Source organism: Chenopodium album, chromosome 1 (assembly GCF_948465745.1).
Source record: "Chenopodium album chromosome 1, dcCheAlbu1.1, whole genome shotgun sequence".
Lineage (NCBI taxonomy): Eukaryota > Viridiplantae > Streptophyta > Magnoliopsida > Caryophyllales > Amaranthaceae > Chenopodium > Chenopodium album.
Window position 1 is genome coordinate 69282076 of NC_137834.1, and position 12768 is coordinate 69294843.

General features: G+C 37.6%; 1 protein-coding gene and 1 pseudogene across 2 annotated transcripts; one reads left to right on the forward strand and one right to left on the reverse strand.

Moving 5' to 3' along the window:
- Nucleotides 1-4705: 4705 nt before the first annotated feature.
- Nucleotides 4706-8153, reverse strand: LOC145600709 (quillaic acid 3-O-glycosyltransferase CSL1-like; annotated as a pseudogene). Its single transcript, XR_014104311.1, has 8 exons — nucleotides 7512-8153; nucleotides 7321-7425; nucleotides 6717-6863; nucleotides 6360-6572; nucleotides 6151-6253; nucleotides 5856-6031; nucleotides 5426-5771; nucleotides 4706-5292 (listed from the first exon to the last, which is right to left on the reverse strand). The product of XR_014104311.1 is annotated as a quillaic acid 3-O-glycosyltransferase CSL1-like (transcript).
- A 3224-nt stretch (nucleotides 8154-11377) lies between these two features.
- LOC145635130 (uncharacterized) lies at nucleotides 11378-11860 on the forward strand. The gene has a single exon (XM_081686418.1). It carries the CDS (start codon nucleotides 11378-11380, stop codon nucleotides 11858-11860), a length of 483 nt encoding a protein of 160 aa, XP_081542544.1.
- The last annotated feature ends 908 nt before the right edge of the window (nucleotides 11861-12768 follow it).

Genomic DNA, 12768 nt, shown 5'->3' on the forward strand with positions numbered 1-12768 from the left:
GCAAGGCACTTTGGCGGCAATGATGGCGGGATCAGGTGGCGGGGAGGGTGGTTGCCTGGTCGGGGATGATGGGTGGTTTTTTTTAATTATTCAATTATTTTTTTTTTCCTAAAATTTTTTTTAAAAAAAAAATAAATGTTCATTTTTTTTATTTTTTTCGACCAATCACAGACCAACACGTGTCTGGTAACTTGTTATAACAAGTCACATGACCGGTTGGGACTGTTAGGAGCGGATAAGGTACAAAGGTGGGATTATTTAAAAATATCCCAAAGGTGGGATTATTAATCTCCGACGCTCAAAAGGTGGGATTATTCCCATCAAATTTTCCTAATATGAATGGTTTTAATTTGTAATCAATTTGTTTTTTTTTCTTTTTCTTGGTTTTTGTTGTTATTATTTTTGGTTTAATTAAATACTATATGCATTTCTATACTTTGTATTCTATTCTTAATTATAACCCGTGCATTAGCACGGGCACATTCTAGTTTATGCATGAATTATATAGATATGTAAATATATAAATTGCATCACCATCATCCAGAATACACATCAAAGGCAAAAGTATAAATTGCAGCACCATTATCTAATTACACGGCAGAGGCAAAAAAATATGCTTGATTAAGCAAGGCAGAGGATGAACATAGCTATGATACCAAATATTAAATCATAAATAACAAAGAACATGTTCATAGCTTGAATTATATACATACAAACATGATTGCAGAAGCGTTAATTTATGAGTATACCTCTAGCCATTGTAAGTTAACTACAAGGAAGATAAAGACACGAACAACCTCATCGCGACGCCAAAAGTCGTGAACTTTTTAAACTTTGGTTCTGGACCCTCACTCTCATTGTTGATGGTGTTTATGTGTTTTGAGAGTTGGGTGCATTGACCTTGTTGCTATGGTAAGGCTCACGTTGAATTACATATACTTCCTCCGTTTTCTTTTAGATGCAACACACCCTTTAGCGCGGTAATTAAGAAAGCTGGGGTTTACATGATATAATAAACTTTAAAATAGGATGAGTGGTTGTTAGGAGTGTAATTTAGTGGGCCATGTGCTTTCAATAAGGGATATAGTATATTTTTTCCCTAAAGTAACTTTCCTTTTATAGTGTGTTGCAAGTATTGTGACATTTCCTTTTTAGGGAAGTGTTGCAAGTAAAAAACGGAGGAAGTATATAGGAAGTTTTGCCACCAAAAACTCCTATTTTACGTGAGTTGATTATGAGTGGTTTCCTAAGTTAATGGGATAATAAGTAGTAGTTTCCTTGATCATGGGAAACTAATTTCTAAGATAAACGGACCACTTCATGGGAAACTAATTTCTAAGATAAATGGACCACTTAATTTAATTGATAATTATCTATTTTCAAATTTAAAATATATCCGACAATAGCATATTCCTCCTCCACCATTAAGGTGTAGCAGTAGCTAATGTTTTCATATTTTTTTGAGAAATTATCTCTGGTAATCACAAACTTTTATTTTTTCTCAGTGGTAAAAGCTGAACTTTTTATTATCAATGGTAATCACGAATTAATATTATTAAGCAAATGGTAACATTAATGATAATAAAACGTTATTAAATGTTTAACTAAGGTTAATTTTGATAAGAAATAATGAATTTACATTAGTATCCTTCAAAGTATTAAAAAAATAATTCAAACCACTCCCAACCACCCACCCACCAGCCAATTGTCAGCCACCCTCCCATTGCCGGCGCCGGCTGATAGCGTCTCAACCCCCTCCCCGCCGGAGACATCTACCTCCGACCACCGCAACCTAGCTTATGATGATGCACACCAAGAAACCCCCTTCATTCCCCTGTTTCCCCTCTTTCTCTCCCCTTTTTTTTCATTTACTCTCCTCGATCTGCACTGCCCAACTACCACCAGCGCCACCTACCTAAACCACCGCCACATAGACCACCTGAACCACCTCCATTAACGAACAATACTCTTGTCTTCACCTCTCCACACACCAATTTCCTCTCTACTAGGTCTCCAAATTTCAACCTCCTTTTGAAGGTCTCCAATGGCAGTTTCCACCACTTTCTTTTTGGAGTCTCTTCTTCACGCTAACGCCCACGAACTACCCCTCAATTCATTAAACCCACTTCCTACTTCACCAATTCCGACCACCACCCTTCACTAATTTGAAAACAATCAAGCAACCCCAATTCTATAATTTCGATCCAATTTCGCCGCGTGCTCGAGAATGGAAGGGGATTTGCAGAGATCAAAGAATTGCTTCAATTGCTGAACTTTTGAATCATGCATTGTTATCTTCTTCGAGTTTTAAGATAAAGATCTGCATAAATTAATTAATCAAACAAAAACTTGGGTTTTGCAGAAATATGAGTAGGGAGGTTGAAGATGACTTTGTCATCCTATTCGCGTCGGTTGAAGCCATCGTTGTGTTTAGCTTCAATTTCCTTTCGTCATCCTATTCTATTGATTGATGTTGGAAGGAGGAAAGAGAAAAGAAGCAGGGAGAAGGGAGACCAGTTAGACCACCATTGACAGGAGGAAAGAGAAAGGAAGAATATTAGGGGAAGAGAGAGGGGGTTGCTATTGAGGGTAGTTGTGTCTCTTTGCTTAATAATATTAATTCGTGATCATTCATAATATAAAAATTTAAGACTTTTCTACTAAGAAAAAATAAAAGTTCGTGATTACCAGTGAGAATTTCCCTATTTTTTTTTTATTATTATTTGCAAAATATAGCTTGAGAGGTAAGATGGTGGGGGAATCGTTAGAGAGATTAGATGGGCAAAGTGGATAATAATGCTTCATTGATTCATCTTGTTTATCTACCCTACTTAGCTAATACTAAGAAATAAGAGCACCCACAATGGTGGGGAGCACCCTCCCCACAACTCTCTCTCTCCTCCATTTGAGCTACCTCACCATTGTAGGAGGTGACTTATGGGTAACCCATAGGTTGGGGATGCCCTCTCTGGAGGGTCACCTGATGCCTCGGTCCACGTGAAGCTCAGCTCATCTTTTCAATTTTTTTTGTCATATTGTGAATTAAAACGGTACTTAACATCCACAATGGTGGGGTGGCTCGCTACTTTCTCTTCCCTACTTTTCTCCCTCCACATCATATTCTACTATCTTGAGTCACTCCCTTATTTTTCCTACAATGGTGAGTAACCCCACTACTCTCTCTCATACTTTTATCAATATCCCACCATAATTTATTAGTACCGTTTTAATTCACAATATGGCGAAAAAAATTAAAAAGATGAGCTGAGCTTCACGTGGGCCGAGGCGTCAGGTGACCCGCCAGAGAAGGCATCCCCAACCTATGGGTTACCCATGAGTCACCTCCTACAATGGTGAGGTAGCTCAAATGAAGGAGAGAGAGAGTTGTGGGGAGGGTGCTCCCCACTATTGTAGGTGCTAATAAATCATGGTGGGGTATTAATAAAAGCATGAGAGAGAGTAGTGGAGTTACTCACCATTGTAGGAAAAATAAAGAAATGACTTAAGAGAGTGACTCAAAATACTGGAATATGATGTGGAGGGAGAAAAGTAGCGAAGAGAAAGTAGCGAGCCACCCCACCATTGTGGGTGCTCTAAAGCATTATGCCATTATGAGTAATCTTAAATTATAATGATAATAGATATCCATCAATTAAGCTGTCATATCTAACATAGCATTTCAATTCAGCTGTCATATCTTAATTCACGATGATAGATATCCATTATGAGTAATCTTAATTTATAATGAAAGCAATTATATTACGGTCAAAGAGACCAGTTGTCAAAAACAACACGTCTCTTAGATAATTCATTTTTTTCATACAAGATATCTAGTTACTCGTGCATATCTCGTTATTCATTTAAATACATTGTCACAGGTGGATGGTTACATCCGGTACAAATTCTTAAATGGACTTGGTTCACACTAATTTATTGTGGACCACTAACGTCAAGAAAATTATGGTTGTTTTATTAGTTAAAAAAAGAGTCACTATAATAGAAAAAAGGTCTCTATGTTGAAATAAAAGTCATTTTGGTTATATATAGGCTATAAGAGGTTAACTTTTTTAATAAAATATTTTATATACCAGTTAATATGAATAATAAAAGTCACTATGTTAAAATTAGGGTCATAACGTTATACTTTAAGTTCACAATAATATTAAACGTTATACTAGTTTTAATAAAGGTTACTATGTTGAAAATAGGGTTACTAGGTAAAAATTAAAGGTTACTATGTTCAATATAATGTCTGTTGTGTGTGTATAAACCTCAGGTCCACAATAACATTATTGTGGACCAGGTCCACGCAAGTCTTTTTGTACATCCGGGGGATGTCTCAGTTTCTCATGGTGAGAAACAAATTAGATTTTCGTAAATAAACCAACAACTTTATTTAATTGTGGAGTCCGCAATAATGAAAAAGTTGTTGATTTATTCACGAAAATGCTCCTATGAGAAACAAATTTCATTTCTCAATATGAGAAACAGGAAATTCCCGTTTCATCGAACACGCAAAGACTAACACAATACTAGAATTAAATAATAACTCAAATTTAAGTTGGCAAAAAATGATAATGATCCACTTATTACTTTTATATTTGTTGTTGAGCTTAATTACGTACCTCTAAATCAAAATATCTGGATCCGCTACTGAACACAGGACAAAAAAGAAAAGGCCAAAAAAACAAGCTATGGCATCATGTATATGGCTGCATTTGGGTAAACAAACCCTTTCCATTAACGCCTTACCAAGATCAAGTATCCTAAACTCAAGACGAAGCAAGACAATAGAATTGATTTCAAAGTAGTCTGCAGAGGAATACATGCTTTGTCCTTCCTTAACAACATGCCTTCAATCACAGGAAGACTGATGATCAACATATAAAATGAGAAGAATGCTTGGGCAAACAATGTATCCCAACTCTGACTGACTATCGCTCTTGCAACTCCAACAACAAAGGAAGAAAGATTCAAGATAACTGCTGTAACAATTGGAACAAGAAACATGTTGGATGTTCTGAAGTCATACTTCCCATTTAGGTACCATGTACTTGTATCATCATCTCCGGCTTTATTGGTAGGCATAAAGCTTGTCTCGCGAATCCCCAACTTTCCCATAACACAGTCAAGAGTACCATAAACATAGGATGTAAGACCCTTTATCACCACAATCCTTTGCTCGTTCAACCATGCATTTACTGAGCCTCCACAAAAAAAAGCCTCACATAGATGCTTTAACTGTGATGATATAAACACAAAGGCAAATGGTATGAAGAATGGGTCTGAGACCTGCATGTATCAGTATAATGGAGCACGCACAATATCAAACACAAAAAAATGTATGTGAACTCGTAAATTGTTTCATTACAATACAGTATTGAATAACTGGAGAAGTCTCACTCTATTATAATCATGTACGTACCTTAGGGTACAAAGGTATGCCATAGAAGAAACAGAGGTTGAATGATAGCAAAACATGAAATGGGTAGGAAATCAAGAGGGAATAAGGCAGCCCAAGAATAAATCAACCTCTGAAGGATTGGCATTCCCGGTGAAGTGTGAAACAAAGGGCAATACTTGGATAGGCCAAGTTGAAGAAGGCCTGCACTCCATCTACAATATTGAATAAATGCTTCATTGAGATTCATAGTGGCAGAACCTAAGAACTGTGGCCTTGGTGGATTTAAGTAAACTGACTTCCACCCTTGGCTGTGCAATATAAAACCCGTCATCACATCTTCCACCACTGTGTCATATCGAAAACCAACCTGCACATACACGTAACAACCCAGCCTCCGCTGAGATTATTTAGTTGGTAAAAATTATACAAGATCAGACGGTGAAATACTTGCCTTTTTACCCCACTGTGTGTCCTCTTCGTAGACACAAGTAGCTAAGAATTCAGCCTCTTGTAGATAATCAGAGGAAAATTTACTTGGATAATTAGGCTCGTTAATTTGGCTTAGAGATTTGATGAGTAGATTTGAAGAACCAAAAGTATGTCTGAGCTCATCTATGTTGTCATTACCTGCATAAATTAATTAGAGCATGTTAGTTAAGAATATTGCATGAGCTAGCTTAATTGATTAAGCTCCATTAAAAAATTACAAACAAACAAAAAGAAGAGCAAGTTAAAAGCAGACACACCAGCTGCAGAGATATTAAAGCCATACAAGGCCTTCCTGTTGATGTAAAAATTAGTACCAGAAAGTATTGGTCCTTGAATTCCATCAGTCCCTGGATAGATTATCTGAACCATTGCACGCGTATTTAGCTTAATCAACTTCACAACAAACACTCTAATGATCGATATTAACTTAACGAGTACATAGATAATTAGATATATGTATACTTACAGGCCATGATGCTCTCATCTGACTATCATAAACGTCCTGTTCATTAATGTTGTGAAATTTCTGAGGGTATTGAACCCAAGCTATTGAACGGTTTATCTCAGGATCAACATAAAAACACATAGCTTGACGAGCAGAATTTGAATCGTTGCAGTACATGTCACAGTCTAGGACTAGTATGTAAGGAGCATTGCTCAATATGCTGGAAACCCTTTGCTGCAACCCCGACCCAAACAAAAAGAAAAATTTCCAATTAGATTGCTAAACGCCCTATATATACCCTTGTGCAACTTTATTTATGGTCTAAGATGTGTGGTAAGTAACTAAGTATATGTATTCTTGGAAGTAATGTAATTTTACCAGAACATTTAGTGCTCCGGCTTTAAAGTGATGGTGATGAGAAGGCCGTTTTTCGCGAGCTACATAAACAAGGAAGGGCATTTTGATGTTTTCTGGGTTTATTGTAGCAGCATTATCATCATCTCTTACAAAACTCTCATTTATCACCTGCCACACCAATACAACATATATATAAATACAACGAATTCAACATCGAAACAGGAAAAAAAAAAATTACAATTTTACATGTATCATATAACATGGCCTGATATTCCAACAGATACTGACATTATTAACGTATCATATGATCTTCCACAATATTGTACAGAGTAACTTTTGTAAAAGCTAAAATGGGCGAAGTTAGGACATGAACTTTACCCCACAATAATCATATACAGTATTTCCGATTTCGAGACAAATGAGAATGCATATAAGATAAATGTCAACTGCAGAATAACAAAGGAAAAAAAAATAATTAACACATCAACAATGAATACATCAACAATGAATATGACACTAGCTGTGCCGTTGCAATTTATACTCATGTAGTCATGTAATGGTACTAATAACGGTAACTGGAACAAAAGAACTTCAAATAAGAAGAAGATAAGACAATGAAAATAACCTGAATAATTGGTGAATGATCTTGCGCACTTCTCTTATTAGCTTTGCTATCATATTTATCACCTCGTCTTCCCTTCCAGCTGCGCACTCGATCCTCATATTTCTCCTGCACGTACAGTCACACATTCAGGTTTTTAGTAAGAACTAAACAAAATAAAAATACTTGAAAAGCAGGGGAAATTAAGAAATAACCTTAAGTAGCTTATAATCTTGAATGAAATGAGTGTTGTGAGATTGTTGTTGGAAATGTTGTTGAAAAAAAGCTTTGGGAGAAATTGGTACAATATTATGTCTCTTACAAAACGGTAACCAGCAAGTAGCAAAGACCCAAGCATGTTTCATAGCATCCAAAGTGACAGAAGCAGCACCATCATCAGATACATAAACACTTAATTTATCAGCAGGATAATCTAATGACATAGCAGATATAACTGTATTCATAACATCAAGTGTAGGCTCTTTGTTAGGATCAACAGTGCATACAAAAACGTCGATTTTGGGCAGCTTCTCATCCACAGGCAGATTCTCGGGGTAGGCGGTCCGAGTCAGAGGACGCCAGTAGTAGGATTGCTTGAGGATCCATGAGAAAAAGAAAAGGACCTCACCAACAAATACCAGAAGCCATGGGAGCAAAGGCACCTCATTATATATATCACGGGTATTATTATTTGTATGATCATAAAAATAAGCAGCTCTTAAGTAGAAAATTGGTGCAGTAGCTAGGATATGTAATAAGGCATAACTTCTGTTAAGGAATGCCCTTACTTTGTGAACATGCCAACCATGAAGTTTAGACTTTTCCATTTTTATTTTTTTTCACTTAAGAAAATTAAAGTGAGTTCTAAGAGAATGATAAAATATAGTATATGAAGAGGTTGTGTCTTAACTAGTAGAGCCGTCTATAACACTCAATCACTCTAATAATAATTATATTTATAAAAGGATGAATGAAAACAGTAGAGAATGAAGGTGCTTAGGATGCCATGAATTGCATGAAAACAAATATTATAATCTTAATTATTGACACTCTTATGTATAATAGCATTCATAAAAAATTAAAAAGAGATAGAATAAGACATATATAGTGATAAAGAAGTTGGCTAATTGAGTTTTACATCAAATAAAATATATAGAGAGGTTGTGAGTTCGGTAAAGGCGGTCTAACCAGTGTAGAGCCGTCTAAATTTACAACACACTAGCAGTCTAGCAGTAGAAGAGGTGCTGAGAATTACATGAAGACTTGTTTTATAATCTTAATTAAATTCTTAATCATTGATGTAAAAAGATATGGTCTAAAAAGGTTGACACTTTAGGTAGAATAGTAATCATAACAAAAACATTAAAATAGAATAAAACAGAGTATGAGACAAAAGAAAGACTGGCTTAAGTAGAGGAGGAACTATTCATCATTGATTACGTAATAAAACTAAACTCCATTGTAGTTGTTGTCTTTGAAGTTGAGATATTTACGACGCGAGGAATTAGAAAATAAGCAGTGACATACAAATCCATGCCTCTGAATTTTCAGTTATATGTCCAAGTTTGTATTGTACTTGGATAACTACTGTGATAATGTGATTGATACTTACATACATACTCCATTCCACTCATAATTCAGCCAGCCAGGCAACCTATTTATTTATTTTTAATTTTTTACAACTGAGCGTTTGTTCTCTTCGGCTTAATTTCACTTCAGCTCCAATCAGTTCAGTTCAGTTCCTAATTTCCTCTTCTCATAAACAATTCATTTCATTTCAATTCAGTTCAGCTCTAATCAGTTCAGTTCACTTCAGTAAATCAGAAGAAACCCTAAATCACTGAATGAGCTTTAACAACTGTTAGGCCCGTATCAATATACGACCCAGTACATTTAGGGCACCATTCCATGACCAAGAAGTACAACAAATCAGATAAAGCGACTTGATTAAAAGAAACAAGGGAAACGAAATCAAGAATATCAATCAAGAGGATACTTGCCAAAAATACACCTACAAAACAAGGAAGAGAATAAATTAAAGAGATCTCCTACACCTTAATTATATCTTCAATATCTATGTAACCCTAGGAGTTCCTAGGTATAAATAGGAAAAGTCAGACATTATAACACTCATGTACGCTCACTAATATTCTAATATAAACTAGTTATTCTACTTTTGTCTACGGATCCGCCTCCCTGTTGAACAAGGAAGCCTATCCTTACTCAGTATTGTACCTCTAAACTTGTCTCTTTGTTCTTATTGAATATATGTTGCTTGTTTATTAGTTATTTATTGCCTTGTTATCGTTCTAAATTGCTTTATAAATTATTGGTGGAATGATTGTTATTACCCCTCAAACCCTAGCAAATTCTTAGATGTCCTAGCTGAGATTTGCCTAAACAATTTGGCGCCCACCGTGGGGCTGATAATCAATTAACCTACCAATTCACCAAAAACCGAGACAATCACCATGATTGGACAGCCAGTACCCTTTACCATTGCCGAAATCATGAATGAACGCATTCCGTCAAACCTTAGACCAGCAGAAAAGCCAAATCGAAACATTGTTGGCCCAAAAGGTTCAAACCGAAGCCAAACTCACTAGCTTAACCAAGCAGAATGAAGCCCTCCACAGCCAAATACAATCAGTTTCATCTAAAACCGTTAACACCAGAAAAAGTACCAAAAGTATAGCCATGCAGCTTGACATGTCTGGAACCTTCCACACCCCTAACGGGAAAAAAGGATCTAACAGCAGGGAAATTCCCCTAGAACTAGATTCTCTGGATGCAGGAACTCTCAAGAAGGACAGACAAGAAGGAACTGAGCAGGGAAAAATAGAGAAGGTGGTTAAGGAGTACCTCAAGGCATTTGAAGCCAAGATCTCCAAAATCCCTGGAGCGCCAAAGCCCATGGAAGAAGAAGCAGCGGATGGCTATATAGAGTCTCCTTTCTCAGAAGAGATCGCCATGGTAGAAGTGCCAAAAAGGTTCAGCACGCCCAACATGGCCATGTACGACGGAACAACAGACCCTGATGAGCACGTGTCCCTTTATAAGCAAAAGATGATGACGAGCTCAATCCCTAGAGAGATTAGAGAAGCCATCATGTGCAAAGGCTTTGGAGCCACGTTATTAGGTCCAGCCCTAACTTGGTTCATTAATTTAGATAATGGGACAATTCGATCTTTTGTAGGAATGGTGAATCTATTCAAGATTCAATTTGCTAGTAGCAGAAAAATCGAGAAGCAATCCTCAGATCTATACCATGTTGTGCAAAGACACGGAGAATCCTTGAGGGACTATCTTAACAAGCTCAACAGGGAGAAGATTGGGATACACAAATGCGATGCTCTTACAACAATCGAAGCTTTCAGAAGAGGGTTGCTAGACCATAGTGAGTTCTACAAAGAGTTGACCAAATATCCCTGTACGACCTTCGAGGATGTGCAAGCCAAAGCTATGGCTCAAGTCAAGTTTGAAGAAGATGTCTATGCAAGAAAGACCCCAGAGCCAGATCGCCAGTCAAGAAGGAACAACAAATTTCCTTCTAAAGACCATCGATTCAAACCGTATCAGCGTTCCCGCTTTGATGAAGGATCAGTCAATGCTGTCGAAGAAGAATTCTCAAATTGGAGGGAAGATCCTGAACTCCCACCTAAATTGCATGAATATTGCTTCAATGTTAACCCTGCAGGAGTAATCAGGACCCTGAACAAGATGGGAGACACCGTACAGTGGCCCAAAAAAAGTGAGAGGTCTGGAGAGAAAAAAGATCCATCAAGATGGTGCGATTTCCATTCAGATATTGGCCATACAACCGATGAATGCGTTGCGCTAAGGAAGGAGGTTGCTTACTTGTTGAAGAAAGGATATCTTAAAGAACTCCTATCAGACAGATCCAAAGCCCTAGGAAGGGAAAAAGAGTCCAGACAAGGTGGCCCCTAACCTCCTCCTCCCATTGTCAAAACCATTTACTTCATATCAGGAGGTCCAGAAGTATGCGACCTAACATGCTCAGCGGAAGTGGCATGCGAAAGAAAGCAACAAGGATCAGTCCGATAGAAGGGAAAGGTCAAAAATGGAAATCCCTATCATGTTCGAAGAGAGCGATGCAGTGAAAGGCCATCATGACGGTCTGGTAATTTCGCTCCCAGTTGGAAACTATATGATCAAGCGAATCCTTGTTGACAATGGAAGCTCTACAAACATCATCATGCTTGATACCCTGAAGCACATGAACATCGATGAAAAGAACATCATCAACAAGTCAACAATGCTAGTAGGATTCAGTGGGGAAACCAAGAAGACAAGTGAGGAGATCACATTAGCCACATATGCAAAAGGTGTCAATTTACAAGTCAAGTTCCTAGTGATCGACACCTTATCATCGTACAATATGATTTTAGGCAGACCATGGATACATGAGATGAGAGCCATCCCCTCCACATATCATCAAGTCATTAAATTGGGCATTCAAGAAATCAAAGAGGACCCTAAGGAAGCTAAAGAATGTTACAAGATCTCCCTGAAAGCAACCTCTGCAGAGAAGGGTTCAGCATAGCAATCAGAGGGTCAGCTGGGCCAAGAGAAACTGAGTATAGCAGAAGAACAAGAAGCCACAGAAGTCCAGCTAAACCCCAATCACCCAGACCAGAAAGTCATAATAGGGTCAGAATTAAATTCAGATCTTCGTCAGCAAATTTATGATTTCTTAGAGGAAGAAAAAGATGCATTCGCTTGGACTCATGAAGACATGAAGGGCATTCCCCCATACGTGATCACCCACAAACTGAACGTAGACCCAATGCATACGCCAATAAAGCAGAAAAGAAGAAAATTTGCGCCGGAAAGGAACAAGGTCATCAATGAGGAAATCCAAAACTTGCTGAAAACAGGAAAAATTAGAGAAGTAAAGTACCCAGAATGGCTTGCTAACGTAGTGGTTGTCAAAAAGAAGAACGGAAAATGGCGAATCTGTATCAACTTTACAGACATCAACAAGGCCTGCCCAAAGGATTCGTTCCCATTACCTCACATTGATGCCATGGTAGACGAAACAGCAGGGCACGAGCTGCTATTCTTCATGGACGCATACAGTGGGTACAATCAAATCCTAATGCACAAAGATGACCATGAAAAAACCGCTTTCATCACTAGTCAGGGAATCTACTGCTACAAGGTAATGCCTTTTGGATTGAAGAACGCGGGAGCGACATACCAGAGGTTGGTGAACAAGATGTTTAGGGAACAGATCGGAAACACAATGGAGGTCTACATAGACGACATGGTAGTAAAATTCAAGAAGGCAGTCGATCATGTCAAAGACCTTAGAGAAGCCTTCGTTATCTTGAAGCAATACGACATGAAGTTAAATCCTACAAAGTGCACATTCGGAGTTCAGTCAGGAAAGTTCCTAGGATACATGGTAACGCAAAGAGGAATTGAAGCCAGCCCGGACCAAGTCAAAGC

What these genes read in the sequence shown, in the direction of transcription:
- LOC145635130 (XM_081686418.1), top strand. Translation starts at nt 11,378, where the DNA reads ATGGAAATCCCTATCATGTTCGAAGAGAGCGATGCAGTGAAAGGCCAT.